At 38.2% G+C, this 27,134-nt stretch overlaps 1 protein-coding gene and 1 pseudogene across 1 annotated transcript in view; both read left to right on the top strand.

Moving 5' to 3' along the window:
• KIF11 (kinesin family member 11) overlaps positions 1-23,921 on the top strand; it is a 49,311-nt gene extending 25,390 nt beyond the window's left edge. Inside the window, exons 16-22 of the mRNA XM_030865097.2 lie at positions 1,444-1,602; positions 6,249-6,355; positions 15,480-15,759; positions 18,166-18,388; positions 19,602-19,753; positions 20,649-20,765; positions 22,782-23,921. Of these exons, the coding sequence (XP_030720957.1) occupies positions 1,444-1,602; positions 6,249-6,355; positions 15,480-15,759; positions 18,166-18,388; positions 19,602-19,753; positions 20,649-20,765; positions 22,782-22,913 (1,170 nt within the window). The 3' untranslated portion in view covers positions 22,914-23,921. The remainder of the gene's footprint in view (positions 1-1,443; positions 1,603-6,248; positions 6,356-15,479; positions 15,760-18,165; positions 18,389-19,601; positions 19,754-20,648; positions 20,766-22,781) is intronic.
• On the top strand, positions 1,909-3,678 carry LOC115857788 (heterogeneous nuclear ribonucleoprotein A1-like; annotated as a pseudogene).
• Positions 23,922-27,134: the final 3,213 nt, after the last annotated feature.

Genomic DNA, 27,134 nt, shown 5'->3' with positions numbered 1-27,134 from the left:
TGTAGGTTTTTCCCTTTCATCACTTTAAATATGTCCTGCAACTCCCTTCTGGCTTGCAGAGTTTCTGCTGAAAGATCAGCTGTTAACCTTATGGAGATTCCCTTGTATGTTATTTGTTGTTTTTCCCTTGCTGCTTTTAATATTTTTTCTTTGTATTTAATTTTTGATCATTTGATTAATATGTGGCTTGGCATGTTTCTCCTGGTTTTATTCTGTATGGGACTCTCTGTGCTTCCTGGACTTGACTATTTCCTTCCTGTATTAGGGAAGTTTTCAACTGTAATCTCTACAAATATTTTCTCAGTCCCTTTCTTTTTCTCTTCTTCTTCTGGGACCCCTATGATTCAAATGTTTGTGTGTTTAGTGTTGTCCCAGAGGTCTCTGAGACTGTCCTCAGTTCTTTTCATTCTTTTTTCTTTTTTCTGCTCTGTGGTAGTTATTCCCACTATTTTATCTTCCAGGTCACTTATCTGTTCTTCTGCCTCAGTTATTCTGCTACTGATTCCTTCTAGAGAATTTTTAATTTCATTTATTGTGAAATTTCATTTATTGTGTTGTTCATCATTGTTTGTTTGCTTTTTAGTTCTTCTAGGTCCTTGTTAAACGTTTCTTGTATTGTCTCCATTCTATTTCCAAGATTTTGGATCTTCTTTACTATCATTATTCTGAATTCTTTTTCAGGTATACTGGCTACTTCCTCTTCATTTGTTTCGTCTGGTGGGTTTTTACCTTGCTCCTTCATCTGCTGTGTGTTTCTCTGTCTTCTCATTTTGCTTAACTTACTGTGTTTGGGGTCTGCTTTTCGTAGGCTGCAAGTTCGTATTTCCCATTGGTTTTGGTGTCTGCCCCCAGTGGCTAAGATTGGTTCAGTGGGTTGTGTAGGCTTCCTGGTGGAGGGGACTGGTGCCTGTGTTCTGGTGGATGAGGCTGGATCTTGTCTTTCTGGTGGGTAGGACCACGTTTGGTGGTGTGTTTTGGGGTGTTTGTGACCTTATTATGATTTTAGGCAGCCTCTCTGCTAATGGGTGGGGTTGTGTTCCTGTCTTGCTAGTTGTTTGACATAGGGGGTCCAGCACTGTAGCTTGCTGGTCGTTGAGTGGACCTGGGTCTTTCTTAGCGTTGAGATGGAGATCTCTGGGAGAGCTTTCGCCATTTGGTATTACGTGGAGCCGGGAGGTCTCTGGTGGACCAATGTCCCGAACTTGGCTCTCCCACCTCAGAGGCACAGGCCTGACACCCAGCCGGAACACCAAGACCCTGTCAGCCGCACAACTTTTGGGAAGTCTGAGGTATTGTGCCAGCGTTCATTAGGTGTTCTGTAGGAGTTGTTCCACATGTAGATGTATTTCTGATGTATTTGTGGGGAGGAAGGTGATCTCCACATCTTACTCCTCCGCCATCTGGAAGGTCTCCACGAAATTAATTTTTTTTTTTTCTTCAAAGATAGAAGATCAGAAGAAGGAAATGGATGGCTTTCTCAGTACACTGTGTAACAATCTACATGAACTAAAAGAAGATACAATTTCTTCCTTGGCTGAAACACAGAAGCTTTGTGAAAACTTAACTGAAGACCTGAAGACAATAAAGAAAATCCATTCACAGGTATCTTATTTAGGTGATTTAAGGAGCGTAAAAAGAAAGTATTATGATCTTTAACCTGATAATCCCTGTTACAGACTCAAAGCTATATAACTAAATTAGAATCCTGAAAATACCATAGCCACTTTTGCTTACAACAGTAATTAATGTGAAATAATTGAGAGTATTTCTCTTGATCAGTTAATATTTGATGATTTGCTACATGTAGAGCCCTATGCTAAAGCACAATAAAACGTAATAGTCCTTCCCTCACATCAAGAAGAAAGATGAACTGCAGAAATATACCATCAGGAGTACAGTTAGCAGAAGATGGTCATAGCATTTAAAATGAACATGTATCTACATTTAACTTTAATTTTTGTTGTTGTTGTTTTTGTTTTTACTGTAACATGGATAGTTACCCTCTTTCGCAAACTATTCCCTGCTTTCTTTTACTATTTTTGTCTCTTCAGTATCAGGCATTTAAATTGTAGTAAATTGATACAATTCTTTTTTTTTTTTTTTTTTTTTTTGCGGTACGCAGGCCTCTCACTGTCGCGGCCTCTCCTGTTGCGGAGCACAGGCTCCGGACATGCAGGCTCAGTGGCCATGACTCACGGGCCCAGCCGCTCCACAGCATGTGGGATCTTCCCGGACCGGGGCACGAACCCGTGTCCCCTGCATCGGCAGGCAGACTCTCAACCACTGCGCCAACAGGGAAGCCCTGATACAATTCTTAATTTTTATTGATAAATGTAATTTATGACTTGCTCCATGTAAACTATTCCTCAGTATATGATGCTTTAAATCAAAACCAAACCTTCAAGCCAGGCAAGTCATAATCTATAAATATCAGATATATGGAAAATAATTTCTGGTATTCTTAAGCCCTTAGTTATGAATTCTGAAGTTCTGTTAAATGAGGCTATTACTACATGACAGAACTCTTTGGTCAGTGAAACTGTTGACATGGTTTAGTGACCAGTAAAGAATTCTTTGTTTTGGAAAGAGGGAAAGGGAATTCATATCCATGTCACCTGAAATGAGAAGGGAAATACATCTAAGGTTTTTAGATAAGAATTAAAGCAACTTTAGCTTTCTGTCCCTGGACACCGCCAAACAAGCACTGTTAAAGTCTGCCCTCTCCAGGGCCCTCGTGTCTAAGTCAGAGTCGCCCGAAGAGCCCGAACAGCTGCGGAAGCTCTTCATCGGAGGCTTGACTTTGAAACAACCGATGAGAGCCTGAGGAGCCATTGTGAGCAGTCAGGAGTGTGCACAGACTGTGTGGTAATGAGGGATCCAAGCACCAGGCACTCCAGAGGCTTTCGGGTTGTCACGTATGCCACTGTGGAAGCGGTGGGTGCGGCCATGAAGGCAAGGCCACACAAGGTGGATGGAAGAGTTGAGGAACCAAAGAGGGCCGTCTCAAGAGAAGATTCTCAAAGACCTGGTGCCCACTTAACTGTGAAAAAGATTTTTGTTGGTGGCATTAAAGAAGACACTGAAGAACATCACCTAAGAGATTATTTTGAACAGTACGAAAGTGATTGAAATCATGACTGACCAAGGCAGTGGCAAAAAGAGAGGCTTTGCTTTCGTAACCTTTGATGACCATGACTCTGTAGACAGGATTGTCATTCAGAAATACCACACTGTGAATGGCCACAACTGTGAAGTAAGGAAAGCCCTATCTCAGCAAGAGATGGCTAGTGCCTCATCCAGCCAAAGAGGTCAAAGTGGAAGCTTTGGTGGTGGTCGTGGAGGGGGTTTTGGTGGGAATGACAGCTTTGGTCATGGAGGAAACTTCAGTGGTTGAGCTGGCTTTGGTGGCAGCCGCGGTGGTGGTGGCTATGGTGGCAGTGGGGATGGCTATAATGGATTTGGTAATGATGGGAGCACTTTTGGAGGTGGCGGAGGCTACAACGATTTTGGCAGTTACAACAATCTTCAGATTTTGAACCCATAAAAGGAGGAAACTTTGGAGGCAGAAGTGCTGGCCCCTATGGTGGTGGAAGTCAGTACTTTGCCAAACCATGAAACCAAGGTGGCTATGGCTGTTCCAGCAGCAGCAGGAGCTATGGCAGTGGCAGGAGGTTGTAATTACTGCCAGGAAACAAAGCTTAGCAGGAGACGAGAGCCAGGGAAGTGACAGGGAAGCTACAGGAAGCTACAGGGAAGCCCTAAACATGTCTTTTTTAAAATGTGCTGTATGAAGTTAGTCTACTCTGAAGCCATCTTGGTAAACTACACCAACAGTGTGAAGTTAGAATTTCTTCATGGTGATGCCAGGTTCCAAATTTATTTACAACCTGCTTGGGTGGAGAAGACATTGTCTTCAGAAACCTTGGTGTAGTTGAACAGACAGTTACTGTGTTGTGACCTGGAGTTCACAGTTAAAAGGGTCACCCAGGGCTTCCCTGGTGGCACAGTGGTTGAGAGTCCGCCTGCCGATACAGGGGACACGGGTTCGTGCCCTGGTCCGGGAAGATCCCACCTGCCGTGGAGCGGCTGGGCCCGTGAGCCATGGCTGCTGAGCCTGCGCGTCCGGAGCCTGTGCTCCGCAACGGGAGAGGCCACAACAGTGAGAGGCCCGCGTACCGCAAAAAAAAAAAAAAAAAGGGTCACCCAAGCAAAGGAGTTTTTTGGTTATTAATATGATTGTTGGCACATCCTATGCAATATATCTAAATTGAATTATGGTACCAGATAAAGTTCTAGATGGGAATGAAGCTTGTGTATCATCCATTATCATGTGTAATCAATAAATGATTTAATACCCTCTTGAGGGAATTCCCTGGCATTCCAGTGGTCAGGACTCGGTGCTTTCACTGCCATGGCCTGGTTCATTCCCTGGTGGGGAAACTAAGATCCCGCAAGCTGCACAGCACAGCCGAAGAAACAACGAAACAAAACCTTCTTGAATGGAATGAAAAAAAAAAAAAAAGAAAGATAGCAACTTTAAAATAAGATTATTTGTTTCCCTAATTGATAAGCATGAACCTTTTCAGATAAAAGGTTAATATTGGAAATTAGTACAAATGATAGTTAACATTTATTGAGCAACTCACTATGTGTTTATTCCTCCCACCAATGTAGATACAGGTTCTATTACTAGCCTAGTTTTCTAATGAGGGAACTGAGGCCGCAAGAGCATCTTACAATAGTTAGATCCCCTTACAGCCATAGTGGTGATGATACTGCCTGAAAGGCATCCATTTTTGAGGGGCTCTTCTATATGTTTCTAGAACATATTCTTGCTGTTTGAAATTGCAACAAGTTTACCTTAAACCTGCCTAGATCTTTTTAGGTATGTAGATCAGCTTTTTATTAATTAGCTGTTTTGAAATGTTTAAAATTGGCAAGCAACTGTTAAAAAACAAACAAAACGGGACTTCCCTGGTGGTCCAGTGGTAAAGGATCCACCTTACAATGCGGGGGATGCGGGTTCAATCCCTGGTCAGGGACCTGGGATCCTGCATGCTGCGGGGCAACTAAGCCCGTGCACTGCAACTACTGAACTCATGCACCTTAACTAGGGAGCCTGCGTGCCACAAGCTACAGAGCCCACATGCTCTGGAGCTGTTGCACCACAACTAGAGAGAAGCCTGCATGCTGCAAGGAAGAGTCCACATGCCGCAATAAAAGATCCTGCATACCTCAACGAAGATTCTACATGCCGCAACTAAGACCCGACACAGCCAAAAAAAAAAAAAAAAAAAGTGCTCTTAAAAACATCCTAATATTTAAAAAAAAATTAGAAAAAAACCCACCTATGCCGTGAAAAGTATTTTAGCATGAGTGGTTTGACTTCCCTGGCTTAAAGGAAGCAAGTTTACTAACTGAGCTATTTCTGAGATATTCTAGAACTTGAAGTTAGTGCTGACAAACCAATGATGTAAACTCTGAACACCTGGTTACATGTAGATAAATCTGAAAATACCTGCATTTCCCTCTACTTTGAGATTAGTAAAAATACTGACACTCTATTCATAATCAAAGTGTTAGATGTATATTGTCAGCTGATGTGTTATTCAGAAATGTGTTTAAAGATCCCAAGTATGAGAAAAGGTTAAGCTCTATTTATTTATTTGGCCACACCTCGAGGCTTGCGGGATCTTAGTTCCCCAGCCAGGGATTGAACCCGCACCCTTGGCAGTGAAAGCACAGAGTCCCAACACTGAACTTGTCAGGGAATTCCCTCTATTTACATTTTATTTATATGATCCAACTAAGTTCTGTAAAATGTTTCAGCTCTATTAACTGATAATATTTTTGGACTTCTTGACCCATTAGATTTTCAGCATTACTTTGTCTTCTGGTAGTGTTATCAGTTAAGAAGCAACTATGTATATCTGTCAAAGTGGTTCTCAAACACAATGTGACGTTTTGGTGTATTTGGTTAGTTTTGAGGTACTCGGAAAGTAACTTGTTACTTATGGTTAAAATATGAAAGTTTGCTAATTATTTACTTTTTAAAAAAATGCCTGTAATATTACTATCCTTTTAATGTCACTTCCACAAATCTCCTGTATGTGAGAGAGATGGAGTTAAAGATCTCTTGTCAGGAATTTTTATAATTCTCACCTATGGGAAAATACTTTATATCAGTATAGAAAAAAAGTTTAACTGTTATAATTTCAGTCTTTTCCTTCCCCACACCTTTCTTACAGGAACTTTGCCAGTTAATCAATCTTTGGAAGGAGAGATTCTGTGCTTTGGAAGAAAAGTGTGAAAACATGTGGAAACCACTTAGCAGTGTTCAAGAAAATACAGAGCAGTAAGATGTTTTAAATTTTTTTTAATATATCTTTTCTGAATAAGTTGCAGTCTTTATAATCTCCACTTTCCCCCAGATACTTCAGTGTGTATCCTAAAAACATAAGCTACTATCTTATATAATAATTATTTTATTTAAAAAAATTTTTTTTTTAAATTTTTTTGGAGTATAGTTGATTTACAATGTTGTGTTAGCTTCAGGTGTACAGCAAAGTGAATCATTTATACATATGCATGTATCTATTCTTTTTTAGATTCTTTTCCCAAGCAGGTTATTACAGAATATTGAGTAGAGTTCCCTGTACTATACAGTAGGTCCTTATTAGTTATCTATTATAACAGTTATTTTAAATTAGAAAATTAATATTGAGAACTACTATTATCTAATATACAGACCTAATTCAAATTTTGCCAATTCTCTCACTAATGTTCTTTATAAGAAACGAAAAAGATTTTCCTCCTGGTCCAGGATTTAATTCAGGATCACACATTGCATTTAATTGTCTTGTCTCTTGAGTCTCCTTTAATCTGGAGCAGTTCCTTAGTTTTTTTTTTTAGTTCCTTAGTTTTTGTCTTTTATAGCCTTTTCTTTTTCAAAGAGCATAGAATATTTATTTAGTACAATGTCTCTCAGTTGGGGTTGGCTTTCATGATTAGTTGCAGTTGTCAAGAAAACCACAAAGGTGGTATGTTCTTAGCGCATCTCAGATATCAAGAGGTTTAACTTTTGTAATTTGGTTGTAATGTCCTCTAGATTTCCTTTGCAATTAATAAAGAACATAAGGGGAGATACTTTGAAACTATATAAGTATCCTGTTCCTCTTAGAATCTATTGATATGTATTTCTGAAACAGTTATGATAGTGGTTATCAAATGATCTTTTTTTCTAATCCCATCATTCCTTCAGCATTTGTTAGTTGGCATTCTACTGAGAAGAAGAATTTTCCCTTTGTCCTGCCATTTATTCTTTTTTTTTTAAATAAATTTATTTATTTTTGACTGTGTTGGGTCTTTGTTGCTGCATTCAGGCTTTCTCTAGTTGCAGCGAGTGGGGGCTACTCTTCCTTGCAATGCATGGGCTTCTCATTGCAGTGGCTTCTCTTGTTGCGGAGCACAGGCTCTAGGTGAGCTCGCTTCAGTAGTTGTGGCACACGGGCTCAGTAGCTACAGCTCGCGGACTCTAGAGCGCAGGCTCAGTAGCTGTAGCGCATGGGCTTAGTTGCTCCACGACATGTGGGATCTTCCCAGACCAGGGCTTGAACCTGTGTCCCCTGCATTGGCAGGTGGATTCTCAACCACTGCACCACCAGGGAAGCCTCCTGCCATTTATTCTTATTCATTTATTTATGTTAGCATGTACTCATGCATTCTTTTATCCTCTGGGTATAGTCCACTATTATTTATTCTGATGTTCAAATTATCCCAGTTTTGACTAGTGAGAGCCTCTTCAACTTGTCTCCTGTGTCCTTTTGATATGATCTGTCCTTTTTGAGCATTTTCTTACTTTCTGATATAGCAAGATATTCCAGGCATCTTGTACTTTCTCAGCCCCAGCTCTGAAATCATATTAATATAAACCAAGATCTGGGCACTAGGTGTTCTTATTGCTACTGTGGTGTCATTTCTTCTAAGGCTCCCAAGGTGGACATAGCTAGAAATACATGTGTGAATGTGTATATATATGTGCACTTAAATATCTTTCTTTTCTGTATTTGTGCTCCCTTTTCAGACAGAAACCTGGCTCTCATCCACAATATATCTACCTATTTGCTCAATTTTAGAATACACATTAAGTAATTTCACAGTTTCTAACCCATATCCGTGATGAAATATATACTGACTAATTAGAGTAGGGTTTGGCAAACTATGGCTGCTGAGCCGGATGTCTGCTACTTCAAGTAATTTTATTGGACACAGTCATGTTGGTTTACTCAATCTGTCTATTTGTTTATGTGTTGCCTTTAGCTATCTTTGACTGCCTTTGCACTGCAAAGGTTACATCAAAGACTATATACCTGTAAACCTAAAATATTTGCTATCTGGATTTCTAAGAAAAAGTTTTTAAGAAAAGCTGATTCCTGCACTAGTGTTCAGTGTTCCTTTATAGCCTCATTGCTTGCCCGTCTCACATCCTTATCATATATTCCGATCAGCCTTATGTTTTCTTTTAGAAATTTTATAGTTTTATGTAAGATTTAAAGACATGATCTATTTTTAATTTTTTGTATAAGGTATGGGGTTTGTCAAGATTCAGTTTTTTGCCTATAGATATTCTAAACTAATGAGGATAAGGGTATTCTGATATTTACCCCTATTTTTGCCCATTAAATTGTTCCTTTCTGAAGTTCCAAACAGGTCTGCTGGCCACAAATGCTATTTTCCTTTGTCTGAGAATATCTTGACTTTCCTTTTATTCCTGAAAAATATTTTCACTGGCTATAGAATTCCGGGTTGACAGGTCTTTTCTTTCAGCACGTGGAATATGTTGTTTCATTTCCTTTTGTTCTCCATGAGATGAGAAATCCAATCATTTGAATCCATGGCATTCAAATGATTGTTCACCTATAGGCAGTTTCTCTGTAGCTGCTTTTAACATTTTTTCTTTGTCCTTAGTTTTTAGAAGTCTGATTATATTGTGTCTTTTTTTTTTTTTGTGGTACACAGGCCTCTCACTGTTGTGGCCTCTCCTGTTGCGGAGCAAGGCTCCGGACACGCAGGCTCAGCAGCCATGGCTCATGGGCCCAGCCACTCCGCGGCATGTGGGATCTTCCCAGACCGGGGCAGGAACCCATTTCCCCTGCCTCGGCAGGCAGACTCTCAACCACTGCGCCACCAGGGAAGCCCCTATATTGTGTCTTCTTATGTATTTCTTTGAGTTAATCCAATTTGGGTTTGCTCAGCTTCTTGAAATGTAGACTTATGCCTTTCACCAAACTTGTAAATTTTCATCCATTCTTTCTTTTCTTTTTTTTTTTTTAATCCAAGAATTGTTTGTCTGTCTGTTTGTTTTTTGGTGGCACTGCTTGGCTTGTGGGATCTTAGTTCCCTAACCAGGGATTTAACCCGGGCCACAGCAGTGAAAGCACTGAGTCCTAACCACTGGACCACCAGGGAACTCCCTTCATTATTTCTTTGAACATTTTTTCAGCCCTATATTTTTCTCCTCTGCTTCTAGAACTATGATGACACAAATGTTAGATCTTTTATTATGGTCCCATAGGTCTCTGAGGCTATAGATACTAGTCTATTTTCTCTTTGTTGATTGATTGAGTAAATCCTGTAATCTATCTTTGTCTTTATGTCCACAGACCCTTCGTTTGTCATCTCTAACCTAATGTTGAACCCATTCAGTGAGGTGTTTTATTTCAGTTACCGGTTTTTTCAGTTTATAATTTTCATTTGCTTCTTTTTTCTTAAATCTCTTCTATTTCTTTTTAAGATTCTTTCTTTTTTTTTTTTTTTAGATGTGTTTTCTTTTTTTTTTTTTTTTTTGGCTGTGCCTCGCAGGCTGTGGGATCTTAGTTCCCCAACCATGGATTGAACCCAGGCCCTTGGCAGTGAGAGCATGGAATCTTAACCACTGGACGGCAAGGGAATTTCCTTTCGATGTGTGTTTTTTTATTTTTTTTTAATTTTTATTTTATTTAATTTTTCATACAGCAGGTTCTTATTAGTCATCAATTTTATACACATCAGTGTATACATTTCAATGCAAATCGCCCAATTCATCACACCACCATCCCCACCACCCCATGGCTTTCCCCCCTTGGTGTCCATACGTTTGTTCTCTACATCTGTGTCTCAACTTCTGCCCAGCAAACCAGTTCATCTGTACCATTTTTCTAGGTTCCACATACATGTGTTAATATACGATATTTGTTTTTCTCTTTCTGACTTACTTCATTCTGTATGACAGTCTCTAGATCCATCCACGTCTTAACAAATGACCCAATTTCATTCCTTTCTATGGCTGAGTAATATTCCATTGTATATGTGTACCACAACTTCTTTATCCATTTGTCTGTCGACGGGCATTTAGGTTGCTTCCATGACCTGACTATTGTAAATAGTGCTGCAATGAATATTGGGGTGCATACGTCTTTTTGAATTATGGTTTTCTCTGGGTACATGCCCAGTAGTGGGATTGCTGGATCATATGGTAATTCTATTTTTAGTTTTTTAAGGAACCTCCATGCTGTTCTCCATAGTGGCTGTATCAATTTATATTCCCACCAACAGTGCAAGAGGCTTCCCTTTTCTCCACACCCTCTCCAGCATTTGTTGTTTGTAGATTTTCTGATGATGCCCATTCTAACTGGTGTGAGGTGATACCTCATTGTAGTTTTGATTTGCATTTCTCTAATGATTAGTGATGTTGAGTAGCTTTTCATGTGCTTCTTGGCCATCTGTAAGTCTTCTTTGGAGAAATGTCTATTTAGGTCTTCTGGCCAATTTTGGATTGGGTTGTTTCTTTAATATTGAGCTGCATGACCTGTTTATATATATTGCAGATTAATCCTTTGTCCATTGATTCATTTGCAAATATTTTCTCCCATTCTGAGGGTTGTCTTTTCGTCTTGTTTATGGTTTCCTTGGCTGTGCAAAAGCATTGAAGTTTCATTAGGTCCCATTTCTTTATTTTTGTTCTTATTTCCATTACTCTAGGAGGTGGGTCAAAAAAGATCTTGCTGTGATTTATGTCAGAGAGTGTTCTTCCTATGTATTCTTCTAAGAGTTTTATAGTGTCCGGTCTTACATTTAGGTCTCGAGTCCATTTTGAGTTTATTTTTGTGTATGGTGTTAGGGAATGTTCTAATTTCATTCTTTTACATGTAGCTGTCCAGTTTTCCCAGCACCACTTATTGAAGAGACTGTCTTTTCTCCATTGTATATCCTTGCCTCCTTTGTCGTAGATTAGTTGACCAAAGGTGCGTGGGTTTATCTCTGGGCCTTCTATCTTGTTCCATTGATCTGTGTTTCTGTTTTGTGCCAGTACCGTATTGTCTTGATTACTGTAGCTTTGTAGTATAGTCTGAAGTCAGGGAGTCTGATTCCTCCCGCTCCATTTTTTTCCCTCAAGACTGCTTTGGCTATTCAGGGTCTTTTGTGTCTCCATACAAATTTTAAGATTTTTTGTTCTAGTTCTGTAAAAAGTGCCATTGGTAATTTGATAGGGATTGCATTGAATCTGTAGATTGCTTTGGGTAGTAGAGTCATTTTAACAATATTGATTCTTCCAATCCAAGAACATGATATATCTCTCCATCTGTTTGTATCATCTTTAATTTCTTTCATCAGTGTCTTATAGTTTTCTGCATACAGGTCTTTTGTCTCCCTAGGTAGTTTTATTCCTAGGTATTTTATTCTTTTTGTTGCAGTGGTAAATGGGAGTGTTTCCTTAATTTCTCTTTCAGATTTTTCATCATTAGTGTATAGGAATGCAAGAGATTTCTGTGCATTAATTTTGTATCCTGCACCTTTACCAAATTCATTGATTAGCTCTAGTAGTTTTCTGGTGGCATCTTTAGGATTCTCTATGTGTAGTATCATGTCATCTGCAAACAGTGACAGTGTTACTTCTTCTTTTACAATTTGTATTCCTTCTCTTCTCTGATTGCCGAGGCTAGGACTTCCAAAACTATGTTGAATAATAGTGGTGAGAGTGGACTTCTTGTCTTGTTCCACATCTTAGAGGAAATGCTTTCAGTTTTTCACCATTGAGAATGGTGTTTGCTGTGGTATTGTCATATATGGCCTTTATTATGTTGAGGTAGGTTCCCCCTATGCCCACTTTCTGGAGAGTTTTTATCATAAATGGGCGTTGAATTTTGTCAAAAGCTTTTTCTGCATCTATTGAGATGATCATATGGTTTTTATTCTTCAGTTTGTTAATATGGTGTATCACATTGATTGGTTTGCGTATATTGAAGAATCCTTGCACCCTGGGATAAAGCCCACTTGATCATGGTGTATGATCCTTTTAATGTGTTGTTGGATTCTGTTTGCTAGTATTTTGTTGAGGATTTTTGCATCTATATTCATCAGTGATATTGGTCTGTAATTTTCTTTTTTTGTAGTATCTTTGTCTGGTTTTGGTATCAGGGTGATGGTGGCCTCATAGAATAAGTTTGGGAATGTTCCTTCCCCTGCAATTTCTCAATGTTGGTACCTGTTATCTTTATTCATTCAAGTTGTGATTTTCCAGAATGGTTTTTAATTGTATCTTGAACATTTTGACTATTATGTTAGGAGGTTCAGAATCCTATTTAAGTCTTCTTTTTTAAGTAAGCAGGTCCTGGGCCACTTTTTTGGGCTGTGGTTCCAATAACAATTTAATTTTCAGAACATTAGCAGTTTTATTCTGGCATGCTTCGTTCCTATGCTACGCATATGTGAAAAATATGTATTCTGCTTTTTTTTTTTTGCGGTACGCGGGCCTCTCACCGCTGTGGCCTCTCCCGTTGCAGAGCACAGGCTCCGGACGCGCAGGCCCAGCGGCCACGGCTCACGGGCCCAGCCGCTCCGCGGCACGCGGGATCCTCCCGGACCGGGGCACGAACCCGTGCCCCCCGCATCGGCAGGCGGGCTCCCAACCACTGCGCCACCAGGGAAGCCCTGTATTCTGCTTTTGATGGATGAAGTGTTCTAAACACATCAGTTAGGTCAAGTTAATTGGTAGTGCTGTTCAGGTCACCTGTATCCTTACTGAGTTTCTGTTTACTTATTCTATCAATTACTAATAGAGGGGTGTTGAGATCTCCTACTATAATTGTAGATTTCTCTATTTCTCTTCTCAATTCTGTCAGTTTTTGCCTCATATAAGTGATGCTCTGTTGTTAGATGTATACACAGTAGGGTTGATACATCTCTGATAATTGACCCTTTTATCATTATGTAATGTCCCTTTTTATCCTTGATAATTTTCCTTATTCTGAAATCTACTTTGTCTGAAATTAATACAAAAACTTCAGTTTTCCCTTGATTGCTATTTGCATAATATAGCTTTCTCCATTCCTTTACTTTTGGCATAAGTCTTTTTTTATTATTATTTTTTAATTTTTGGCTGTGTTGCGTCTTTGTTGCTGCACACAGGTTTTCTCCAGTTGCGGTGAGCAGGGGCTTCTCACTGCGGTGGCTTCTCTTGTTGCGGAGCAGGGGCTCTAGGTGCAAGGGCTTCAGTAGTTTTGGCTCGCGGGCTCTAGAGCACAGGCTCAGTAGTTGTGGTGCATGGGCTTAGTTGCTCTGTGGCATGTGGGATCTTCCCAGACCAGGGCTCAAACCCATATCTCCTGCATTGGCAGGCGGATTCTTAACCACTGTGCCACCAGAGAAGTCCCTTGGCCTAAATCTTTATATTTAAAGTGGATTTCTTATAGACAACATATAATTGGGTCTTGATCTTTTATCGAATTTCACGATGTATGGCTTTTATCTGTGTGTTTAGACCATTCTCATTTAAAGTATTGATATAGTTGGCTTAAAGTGTACCATTTTGTTTTCTATTTGTTGCATCGTTTGTGCTTTATTTCCTTTTTTCCTTTCCTAATTTAAGTTGAGCATTTTTATGTTTTCATTTTATCTCTCCCATTGACTTATCATTTATACTTTTAGAATTACTTTTTTAAACTGTTTTTTCTAGGATTAATAATATATATTTTAAAATAATTTTAATCCACCTTCAAATAATTTGCTGTTTCATGTGTAATGGAAGGACCTTAACAGTATATTCCCGATTCCTCCTTCCTGTCTCTTATGCATTGTTTTCATGTATTTTACTTCTACATATGCTATATTTACCCAATACATTGTTACTCTGATTATTTTCTTTTTCAGTATGGCTTCTAGAAATTTTTAAATTACATATGTGGCTCACATTATATTTCTGCTGAATGATTCTGCTCTAGAATTCTGGCTATCACCTATCCTACTACCTAACTCCTATCATCTGTTTTTCAATCCTGTTGTTGGTCCTATTCATTATATCATGTTTCCACTCTGAATTCTTCTTTCTAGATTCTTAATCTAGAAAGTGTTTCTTTTATTCCTAGTGGGTTTTGATTCCTTGAGGGGATAGATTTGTGTTGATAGCCTCCAAGCTTACCACTTAATTTTCTTTTCCTTTTTCAATTATTTTCACTTAATTTGTAGTTGAACTTCCGCTTTCAGCACATTTGCTTCCTCATGTGATTTGCTCACATGGTGTACCATCTAGTGGTAGTAGAGGGTAACCTTCATTCCCCAAAGTTTAACTCTGCTCCTGTGAGATGACTTTGAATGCTATTACAGGGAACTTTACTGAGAGAAGGAAGCCATCAATGAATTTTTTTTTTTTTTTTTTGCGGTACGTGTGCCTCTCTCTGTTGTGGCCTCTCCCATTGCGGAGCACAGGCTCTGGACGCGCAGGCTCAGCAGCCATGGCTTACGGGCCCAGCCGCTCCGCGGCATGTGGGATCTTCCCGGACCGGGGCACAGACCCATGTTCCCTGCATCGGCAGGCAGACTCTCAACCACTGTGCCACCAGGGAAGCCCCATCAATGAATTTTAAATGTATATTTTGATATTAGTTTTATATTAGGGTTATGTTACATTGTACTATGTGTGCTATATGTATAGTTTGTCTCACCCCAATATAATTTTCTTTTAATTATTAGGTACCTTTATAGTTGACTGTGTTTTATAATATTTATAATTTTTATGATTTATTTTGTATCATAGGCAAGGCAAAACTGCGTAAGAACAGAATAACTAACTGATTGTGGACAGTTTTGGGACTAAACTAGAGGCTAGAGGCTGTAGGAGGTGTCCTTAAGTACCATAATCTAGTAGGAGGAGTAAAACACATGGGCAGTGTTCATTTTAATAGCCATATAGTTAATATTTTAAGAGGTACAAAGTAAAGTGTCATATCTGGAAAAAGTTTTATAAGAAAAGAGATATTTTCAAAGGTCATTTAGTTGTAGATGTGATGTCAGTCTGCTGTGAAAAGACAATTAAGGGCTTGGGCTCTGGAGTTAGACTGCTTAGGTTTGAATGTGCCATTTTTGAGCTGTGTGATCTTGGGCAAGTTATGTATCCTTTGAGTCTTAGTTTTTCAAGTTAACAGTGTTATTCTCTTTTCCTATAGGAAATCTAAAGATATAATCAGCAAAACAACTTCTCACAGTGAAAAATTTGGTGCTGATTTTGATGACTTGTCAGCGGAACTCAGACATTTTAACCAGGAAGGTACAAAACTGGTTGAAGAGTCTGAGAAACACTGTGATAAACTCAGTAGCAACCTTGAAATAACATCTCAAGAGACTGAACAGAGATGTGAGGCTCTGAACACAAGCACACTTTATTTTTCTGAACAGTGGGTATCTTGCTTAAATAAAAGGGAAGAGGAACTTCAGAATTTATTGAAGGTAATAACTTTATAACTGGAACCTCATTTGGGGAGAATAGTGATAATCAGAAAATTAAATATTCTTGGCTAAGAATTGGTTTCAAAACACATGATATTTTAAAGTATAATGTTTTTGTTTTTGTTTTGCTGCATTGGGTCTTCGATGCTGCACGCAGGCTTTCTCTAGTTGCAGCGAGCGGGGGCTACTCTTCGTTGCGGTGCGCAGGCTTCTCATTGTGGTGGTGTCTCTTGTTGTGGAGCGTGAGCTTCAGTAGTTGTGGCTCACGGACTCTAGAGTGCAGGCTCAGTAGTTGTGGCGCAAGGGCTTAGTTGCTCCACGACATGTGGGATCTTCCCGGCCCAGGGCTCAAACCCGTGTCCCCTGCACTGGCAGGCGGATTCTTAACCACTGCGCCACCAGGGAAGCCCCTAAAATATAATTAATGACTTAAAATTTTAAGTGTAACAGTTGGTATGCTTATATATGATCTTGTTTCACATATGTTTCCTAGATCTTCAAATTATTTAACATTTACCTGATCTGTCCTATATCTATCTGTGGTTTTTGACTTGTTAGTTCCTTCAGTTAAGAGCACCCCATCTTTTGATATATAATACTTTTCACCTATGTATGCTTTTTACTTTTCTCCAGGTACATTCAAACCTGTTATTGCTTTAATTATTTAGGATATTGTTCTGGTTACTCAGAAGATATCTGATAGATTTGTGGGTTTGCTTGAACTTAACACTTGCATGAGCCCTTTGTGGCTTGGTTTTTCTTCTGTGCAATAAAATGATTTTACTAATATTCTCAGGAATTAGGTAAAAGAATTTAAGTATTTTAAGCTATATAAGCTATTTTCACTAAAAGGAACCATGACTAGTGGAGAAATAGGTAATTTCAGGTTTGGAGCAGGAAGTGTACCAGATGAGCCTACAGATCTTGTCATACCAGAAAGTGAGGAAGCTGTTAAAGATTAGTGGGGCTGTGTCAGAAAGACTTAGGAGCCAACTTGATGACACTCCCCTGTTTAAAGGTGGTACAATTTGAGCATCAAAAAGAGTAATTGCTACAATAGATTAAGATATGTCAAATATGTTAAAATTGATGAATTCATAAAAATTTCATTAGTCTCCTTTGGATCACGCTAGGGAAGCAAGAAATGATTCTGAGAAGTGGTAAATAAAGGGAAACAATTGAGCATCCATCTGTCTTTCCTGAAAGAACTCTATCTTGGTTCAACAGGGTAATGGATGAAGAAAACTGTTTCAAAGAAGAATCCCAGCTAATAAAATGCAGAAGAAATGACAGGATTAGGATATCACAATTTTGCAACCCTTAGTGAAATAATCCCTGTGGACATTAATGACTGCTTACACCATTTGATCAAAAGCTGAAGGAGATGTTTATAATTAAGAGGGTGACCACACTCTAACACACGGATTAGTCTTCTTTTTTGGGATTTTAGTTCCCCGACCAGGGATTGAACCCAGGGCCTCGGTAGTGAAAGCGTGGAGTTCTATAACCACTGGACCACCAGGGGGTTCTCCACACTGATTAATCCTAATGTGAGAGACATGACCAGGCATTATGTGCTTTCACTACCACCTATGAAATATTCTTGCCCAAAAGTTAAAAACTTATTTAGATCAAGCCTTTAGATCTAACTAATTTGTAGAAAATACAGAGGACAGATGAACATGTGAAAATAACAGCTTAGAGGTGCAATTGACAAAATCCAGAAATTGAGATATTCAGTAGAGCACAAAGACCTGGTTTCTTCAATGAAAATTTTTTTCAAGGAGAAAAGTATGAGGAAGGATAACTTATATCAAGAAGGAGTTAAGACTAGAGGGCCTTAAGCCCCGGTTTTCCTGGGATAGTCCTTGTTTATATCTATTGCACTGGGGTTATTACTATTAATGGCCCTTTTTACTCTGAGAATATCTCAGTTTAGATGATAAATTATATAGTCAATTAAGACATATCAACCAAATATAATGATGAATTCTGATTCAAACAGAACAAGTCTGAAAAAGACAATTGGTGAAATTTGAACACTGACTAGACATTTGATATAAAGAAATCAATGTTAAATTTTTTAGAAGTGAGAGTGGTCTTAAGAAGCTCTTAACGCTTAGAGAAGTATGCTGAAGTAAATGGATGAAATGGTATAAGATTTGCTTCAAAATAATCCTGGTGGAGAGCAGGAGTAAGTGGCCAATCTTGTTTGATCTATATCCCATGTAGTAATAAATGTTGAGGCTGGGGAGTGAATATAAGGGAGTTATTATTATTATTTCTACTTTTGCAGTTTCTAAACCTTTTATTATGGAAAATTTCAAGGTAAGGAGAAGTTAAATATTGCATAAAGCACTGACAACTTTGATTTTAATAATGAAGTCTCATTTGCATCATTTACAGGTTGTACAACAAGGTTGTGAGGCTTCAAGTTCAGAGATTACTGAAAAATTAATTGGACATAAAGCAGCTAATGAGAACCAGCATAACATTCTTCTTGGTCAGATAACTATTGATGAAGAAGAATTAATGACACAAAGTCAAGAACTTAATAAAACCGTAAAAATTGGTTTGACTAAGCTTAATTGCTTTCTGCAGCAGGATCTGAAACTGGATATCCCAACAGGTACTTTAAAAGGGAAATGGAATTATTAAATTTTTTGAAGTTGAATTCAACTGTATACAGTGCTAGATGTTCAGAAAAACAAGGTCCTGCCATTGCCTGATAGAATTTGCCATCTCACTCTGATCAACTCAAATATAGAAAAATTAGAACCCCAAAATAGCTTTGATCAAGCATTAAATGATGCATATGACATATACGCCCAAACACTTGGGCATCATAATTCAGTAAAAGTTTACAAACATTCAGGGAACTGGCTTTGGTTAAGAGAGCACATTTTAAAAGCAAATAAAAACAACCATCTATCTAGCACTGTTTATAAAAGGACATTTTAATACCAAAAATAGTGGAGGAATGTAATTAAATAAATCTAGTTTAATGCAGAGCTTACCACATTGCGCATTTTCTCATGTGTACCTCTCATTTTGTCATGACTGTTAGATTGGCATTTAGGAATTACCATTTTGGGAGGTCAGAGATGGCAAGGATCAGTGTAGGCTATAATGATTCAGGAATGCCTTCATGAAAGAAGGTGTAACCAACTGTTTCACACAGGATGAGTAATTGAGTTATTCATTAGATTGTGGTAGGGGTTGCACACCCTGTAAGTTTAGTAAAAATCACTGAGTGAATTTTGTGGTGTGTAAATTACACTTTAAAGCTTTTTTTTTTTTTTAGCAATTATAAAAGAGGATGGCACTAAAGGGTGTCAATATATTTTTTCCCCAAAACTCTTGATATTTAATGAACTTTTCAATGAAATTAGGAATATAAATATTAAGTGAAAAGGCAAGTGCCTGTGTAAATTATGAGAGCATGAGTTACTATAAAGAAATGTAACTGGTTAATATTTAGCTACCACCAAATTTAGTGAAATGATTATCCCTGTCAAACTGATCATGCTGCCATTCCTCAGAGCACTCTGAATCGTTTTAGAGCCTATAATACATCTTCTATACATGCTCAGAGATGGAAAATTTCATGTTTTGGTGTAGGTGGAATCTTGAAAATGGTTGAGTCTATTTAAGATCAGTTGTCAAGTTAGGAAATATTTTAAGCAACATATGCCTGACAGATAGCAAGACTGATTCTCATATGTGGCAATGGTTCTATTTTTGGAAGACAAAGACTTATTGGGAGGTATAAGTTCTAGCATTAAAAAAAATACCTTACTCATATCCCACACTTCAATCTTTACCACTTATGTCTACTAAAGGTATGACACCACAGAGGAAAAATTATTTATACCCATCAGCACTGGTGAGAACCCAGCCACGTGAACAGCTCCTTGATCAGTTGAAAAGGAAACAGCCTGAGCTGTTAATGATGCTAAACTGTTCAGAAAACAACAAAGAAGAGATCAGTCAGGTAAAATTTATTTTAGGCATCATAATTTTAGAACTCTCCCATGAACTCTTTAAAAAAAAAAAAAATATATTTATTTATTTATTTAGGTTGTGCCAGGTCTTAGCTGCGGCAGGCAGCCTCCTTAGTTGTGGCTTGTGGGCTCCTTAGATGCGGCATGCATGTGGGATCTAGTTCCCTGACCAGGGGTCGAACCCGGGCTCCCTGCATTGGGAGTGTGGAGTCTTATCACTGCACCACCAGGGAAGTCCCTCCCATAAACTCTTGATGTCATCTTCACGAGAAGAATTTTATTCTTTGCCCTTCAGTCCTACCCTGTCTCATTAAGGATAGTTGACTGCTAAGCCTGTTTCTTTTAATTGGGCAATTTTTTATGATTAGACTTAGAGATAATTATAATAGACAATGTTTATGTTATGCTGATTATGTGCCCGACACTGTTCTAAACACTTTACATACATATTTACTCAATTGTCTCAATAACTCTATAAGGTGAATGCTAGTACTATCCCCATTTTAAAAGGTGAGGAAACTAAGAATTGCCTTGTCCTAAGTCACAAGGATGGAGCTGGAATTAGAACCTAGCTCCACAATTTGTGCCCTTAACTATAGTGATTATAGAAAAGTTGGGAAATTGGAGAGTAACAAAGAAGGTAAAAAATAAACTGTAATCTCTTTATTCTGAGATTACCATATTTAACATTTTATTATAGGTACTTCTCTATATGAACACATAATAGGAATTATTTTCATTACTTTGTAGACTTCCTACTGATTTTGTTGAGGTTTAACTTTTATGTAATGGACATTGTGTTATTTTCAAAGAAGAAAACTGCCTTTACTTGTGTGAAGGTTTTTAAGCCCTGGGACTTAATCACTCATCAGCTTCTTATTTTAGGACTTGGATGAAGAAAAGGCAGTTCTGGTGCACACTGTTGAAGAACCTCTAAGTCAAGAGCCATCTGTAGACACTAGTTTGGATTGTTCATCAAGTTGTGGGGTTCCATTTTTCCAGGTACCTGATTATATCCTATCAGATAACCTTTCCACATCTGATGTAAGTCAGTCATTTGCTATTCAGTATAAAGGGATTACTCTTGGTGGGTGGAATAGAAAAAATATTTCAGTCATTCCTTTGGGATGGCTTGTTAACTTTTCTGATTTAAATTATTTACACAAGTATGATAATCGATTAGGGGTTTTTGGTAGGATAAATAAAGGCAAAATATGACTTAATCCCATCCTTAGCTGGTAATATTCTGCTGTTATATTTATCCCTTTTCTGCTTCCTACATACTCAGAATGATACTAAAAACAGTCATTTCTCTCTTCCCTCCACCTTTGACATGGAAGTCCTGGAGCCTGTCTCTGTCTATGATCAGACTTTGAAGGCTAAGAAGTTTAAAAGATTGAGAGACCGAATGCCTCTCTGTTAAATGACTGATTCTCCAACTTGAGGCTTTTCTCCTATTCACTATTCCCCCACGTAGCCTCCTGCCTTGATCTTGTGTGTTTAAATCCCATGCCCTCTCCTATTACCTTTTCATCACTGTTGGGAGTATGGCACTGTAAACTATCTACATCTTTCCCTCTAATTTGAAGTCATGAGCCTAGACAGTCTGTGAGGTAAGGATTTCCTTACTTACATAGGACATTGATGTCTACATTTTATAGTTGAAGCACTGCTTCTGATATGTATATGCTTGTACCTGTCTTTAATAGACCTGCAGGCCTCCACCAAGATCTAAAGATTCTCCATCCCTGATTTAAGCTGTTAAAACTTCTAGTTCAGATTTTATTAAATTCCTCTCTGTCTGCATCAAGGCAGTTTTATCTCCAAAGTCTTCCTACCTTTTGCTTCATTCTTTACTGTTAGAAAACTCTAGATATATTTCTTTCTATTTATTGACCCTCTCTTCTATCTTATAAAGTTAAGAAAAGGGGGAAAGTTAAGAGAAGGGAACCTTAGTGACTACTTAATCCCTGTTTGGAAATCCTTTCGTTATTAAAGTTTATGATGTTTTGAAGGCCAGGCTTAGTGGTTCGGCTATGGCAAAGAAGTTCCTATAGTACCAGAAAAGACTTGGGATTGGATTTTAGACCTTACCTGAAGTCCAGAAATTATTTTTACTCTGATAGCAGTCTGATATGGGGAAATTTTCTGGGTTAAAAACTTTAAAGTTGGTTTATGATTTGTCTAAGAATTGATGAGTGGGTCTACAATGAAAGTTGTCAGTTACTTAAAGCCTCTCTAAGGGCAAGTACAAGGATTCCAATGAAATATTTCCAAATGAGAAATATGAAATAAGTTTTTTTAAAGATAAGATATAACTTAAATAAAAAGTGCCTTGAGGTAGCCTGTATATCAGATTCTGTGCTTAAAATAGAATTGCCTTTTTTTTTTTTTTTCGCCCTCACTGCACCTCTTGTAGGATCCTAGTTCCCTGACCAGGGATTGAACCCAGGCCCTCAACAGTGACAGCACGGACTCCTAACCACTGGACCACCAGAGAATTCCCAGAATTACCATTTTTGTACAATAACAAATCTTTGTTTCCCGAGAGCAAGATTTCTAGCAGCCACACTGTTGACATTTTGAGCTGGATAATTCTTTGTTGTGGTGACCTGTCCTATGTATTATGTTTAGCAGCTTCCCTGGCTTTTGTCCACTAGAAGCCAGTAGCAACCACCTAGTTTTAACAACCAAAAATGTCTCCAGACAGTACCAAATGTCTCCTGGGGTGCAAAATCTCCCTACTGAGAACCATTGCCCTACAGTAAAATGTGTAATTATTCCTTGGAAAATCATACAGAAAATTAATATTTCTTTCTTCCCCCTCTTGGTAATAAAATGAAGAAGGCATTCATTTCTACTTGCCAAATTGTTGGCTCAAATTTGTGCTGAGTGTTTTCTGAAGTTTTCCACACCTAATTTCTTGCCTATAAACCAGAGAACTTTGAAAATAGAATATGATTAATATGTATCAGATGTTACTTTATATTGACTTAATTTTCCCCCTTAAATCCACAGCATAAAAAATCACATGGAAAAGATAAAGAAAACAGAGGCATTAATCCGCTGGAGAGGTCTAAAGTAGAAGAAACTATAGAGCAATCTGTTACGAAGAGCAGATTACCTCTACGAGCCCAGAACAATTTTTAGTTAACTTGAGGACTGGTAATTTTACTTTCTAAGAAAAATGAAAAATAAAACCTGTAACCCCAGAACTTGAGCCTTGTGTATAGATTAAAAATGAGTAGAAAATATCAAGGCAGTACTGTAAATTTAGTTGAATTTATTATCTACCCATTTTTTCTGTCATTGCTGTAGTTTACTGTATATTAAGTTGGGTTTCATTTGGGATTTGCATTGAGTAAATATGTATTTCTAGCTTTTGATATAAAATAGCTCTTTCATAACAAATGAAAAATATTTTTCTAGTATATTACTAAATAGCAGATATATAGAAGCTGCAGTGTTCTTTTAGGCTTGAACTTATATAGGTAAATATCACCAGCGCATGGTTTTAGGAAGGACCATATCCTTTCTTTTCTTTGTATGATTTAATTATGTTTATATTTGCTTACCTCCTTCCCTAGACTGTTTCATTCTGCCTTCTCAGCAAACTTTCTCCCTTTTTTTGTCACCAAACCATTTGTAGCGCTACAAAATGGTATCCATTATTATTATGGGATAGCCAGAATTTTACCTAGAAATCTTTTACACTTTGCTGTGGTTATCTCTAAAATTGCTGTCAACAATAAACACAACCCTAGAAGTATCCCTTCCTTCAATATTTTAATTTGTTTCCCCCTAGATATGAAAGCATTTCATTCCTTTATGAGGCCTAACACATTAGTCCCCACAGAGTTCATAAAAAGCCATCTTCTCCAGAATATAGATTGCTATTATGAGAGAACTACCTGGAGTTCTGATTAATGGCTATGTGACCCTATTTTGAAGCCTGTATCTTGTGCAAAAGGTCAAAGTGTTTAAGTGCTTTTTGAAGCTATTAATTATGACTATCATTTATATTCATTTACCTGGTGAAACTTTTTGTTGTTCTTTGTATATAATAAAATATGTGTGTATATATTTTTTGCTCTTGAAATCTTAACCCTTATTAGAAGGGCCCTGACAATTTTGATCTGGCAGCCAAATTTCTGGAAGTTGGGATGTTTCAGCATGAAGAACCAGAGCACTTAGAAGGAATATATGTGAAGAATAAATTTTTTACACACATCAAGTTTAAGTGTATAAATTCAGATTTGATTCTGATAGCTAAGTAAAACCAAACCCTGTTGGAGAATTAGAAAATCTGCTACTTCAAGGAACTAAGTTTGCCTTGCAGAGTACTAATTATCTTAATAAAAATGATCATATAATTTCTCTGCAAAATCAGATGTCAACATAAGCTATGGATAATATCTAAAAATATAAGCTACCCTCAGTAAACCCATGATTAATAAATTTGGTTTCTACATTAACTTATTTGTCTCATTATTTCTTATTTGGCAATGGGTATGTTTACAGAGTTAAGCCGGTTGTATTAAAATTCCTAAAATAAACTTCTACCGAAGTACCAGCAAGGAAGAAGGGCCTTGGTAAACATCCCGGCTTTCAGTTGCACTTGAAGGGGCTATGATTTAGTGTAAGATTAATGAAAAACAGATTGGGCCTCACAGGGCCTGAAGTCCAGCTTTAAGTCATCTCATTCCCTAAGGTTTAAAGTTATCTAGGAATGCTAATGCAACTGGTTGAACTGCCTGACAGAAGCAAAAATAAATCTGGAGAATTTTAACATCCAGAGCCTTAAATTAGCTCTGTAAATTGTTGTTGTGGTGGTGGTGGTGATACGCAGGCCTCTCACTGTCGTGGCCTCCCCCGTTGCGGAGCACAGCCTCCGGACGTGCAGGCCCAGCGGCCATGGCTCACGGGCCCAGCCGCTCCGTGGCACGTGGGATCCTTCCGGTCCGGGGCATGGACCCACGGCCCCTGCATCGGCAGGTGGACTCCCAACCACTGCGCCACCAGGGAAGCCCTGTAAATTTTAATATACAATGTCAAGGACTCAAAAAATAACCCTCAGCAAAAACAGAGTAGGTAGCTTCAAGGACCCATTCCTCCTCAGAGGCAGAAACATTCAGAAACAATTTTGTCAGAACTTGGAAGCAAATGTTGAATCAAGAACAAAGTAACTTAAAAACTAGGAAAGCTCTTTGGTGTTTTACTTGCCCTTGTTACATTCCCCTTCCCAGCTCTGTGGTGGTCTTGAAGACATGCAGAAGCCCATCGTTCTCAAAGAGTGAGACCCTGTTCCCTGGTCATGAAGGAGCAGAGGAGATCTTAATCTCAGAAAGTTGTTTGTTGAAACCTGTCTAAGCCAACCTGAAGGACTGAAGCAAGGCACTTTCCTTTGTTTCATCTAACTCAGAACTCAGGGTGGAAAAATGGCAGGTATTTCTCAAAAATATTGTAAGGCAAATGAACAACCTGCTGCCACCTTTGGCAAAGGATTACAGTTGAGGTAAATAAAGGAGTGCCTAAAGCCTGAGAGGAAAAAATGGGAGAGAATTTCCTAGGGAAGTTAGGCTACTCAAAAACAACAGTGTATAACAAACGCAGTAAGGTAGATAGCTAGTGGGAAGCAGCCGCATGGCACAGGGATATTGGCTCGGTGCTTTGTGACAGCCTGGAGGGGTGGGATGGGGAGGGTGGGAGGGAGGGAGACGCAACAGGGAAGACATGGGAACATATGTTTATGTATGACTGATTCACTTTGTTATAAAGCAGAAACTAACACACCATTGTAAAGCAATTATACCCCAATAAAGATGTTTAAAAAAAAAAAAAAAGAAACATCAACACAAATAATCCCAAACCATGGATAAAGTCCAAACCAGGAAAAAAAAAAAAAAAAAAACAACAGTGTATACTAGGGAACTAGTATAGTTCCCTAGAAAGCCATCAGTTAGGCCAAGTTGCATGGTTAGAAAAGACCTGAGAAGACCTAAGTGTTCACTGCTGGCTGAACTCTAGGCTCAGCACAAGCAGGAAGTGAAGGCTAAGCTGATTTAAAATGACCTAGCTAAGCACTTAAAGGAGTGCTCCAACACAACCAACCTACAAAGACTGGGAGGATTTTTTTTTTTTCTTTTAATTCTTGTTTTATGTATTTATTTTTTGGCTACTAGCATTCAAGAAAATCTGTCAACACACTAGCTGAACACAAGCAAAAAAGTCTTTAGAGACTACGTAAGTCAAAGAATTGAGACTTTACAAAAGAATAGTTTAGAAAAGTCACTAAATAAATTGCTACAGCCCACAGCAAGGAACAAAAACAAACCCCAAAGCATGAAGAATCTGATTTCCAAAGTTACCCTATTACAATATTCAAATGTTCAGTTTTCAACAAAAACTAGGAATTATGCAAAGAAAGTATGGCTCATTCACAGAAGAAATGAACATAAACCATCCCTGAGGGAGCACAAACTTTGGACTTTAAATCAACTGTCTCATATATGCTCAAAGAGCTAAAGGAATCCAGTAGGAAAATGTCTCAACAAATAGAGGATATCTGTGAAGAAACCATAAAAAGGAACCATACAAATTTGGAGCTGAAAAGTAAGATAACTGAAATGAAAAAAATCACTAGAGGCTTCCAACAGTAGATATGATCAGGCAATAGAAAGCCAGTGAACTTGAAGCTAGGTGAATTGAAATTGTCCAATTGAAGAAGCAAAAAGGGAAAAGAATGAAGGAAAAAGTAGAACTTAAGAGACATGTGGAGCACAATGAAGCACACCAATATTTACAAAAAGAGAGTACCAAAAGAATAGGAGAGAAAGAAAGGCAGACAGTACTTGACGAAATAATGGCTGAAAACTTCTCAGATTTGTTAAAACACTCAAATCTACACATCCAAGATGCTCAATAAATCCAAACAGGATAAACTCAAAGAGATCACAAGATAATCAAACTGTTAAAACTGAAGACAGAATCTTGAAAGCAGCAAGTGTAGTCTTCAGGAAAATGCAAATCAAAACCACAATGAGATATCACTTTACATCCACAAGGATAGCTATAGTAAAAACAGAAAATGACAAGTCGTGGTGAAGCTGTTCAATGGGAACCCTCATATATTGCCTGTGGGAATGTAAAGTGGTTCAGCCACTGTTTAAAAAGTTTGGTGGTTCATAAACAAGTTAAATGTAGAATCACCATTTCACCCAGCAACTCTACTCCTAGGTATCTACCCAAGAGAAGAGAAAAAATGTATCCACACAAATTTGTACACAAATGTTCATGTTAGCTCTATGAGCTAAATGGTATAAACAATCCAAGTGTCCATCAACATATGAATGGATAAATCTGTTATATACA

Source organism: Globicephala melas, chromosome 16, assembly GCF_963455315.2.
Source record: "Globicephala melas chromosome 16, mGloMel1.2, whole genome shotgun sequence".
NCBI lineage: Eukaryota > Metazoa > Chordata > Mammalia > Artiodactyla > Delphinidae > Globicephala > Globicephala melas.
Note: the sequence above shows the minus strand (reverse complement) of the source record. Positions and strands in the feature narration are given on the sequence as shown.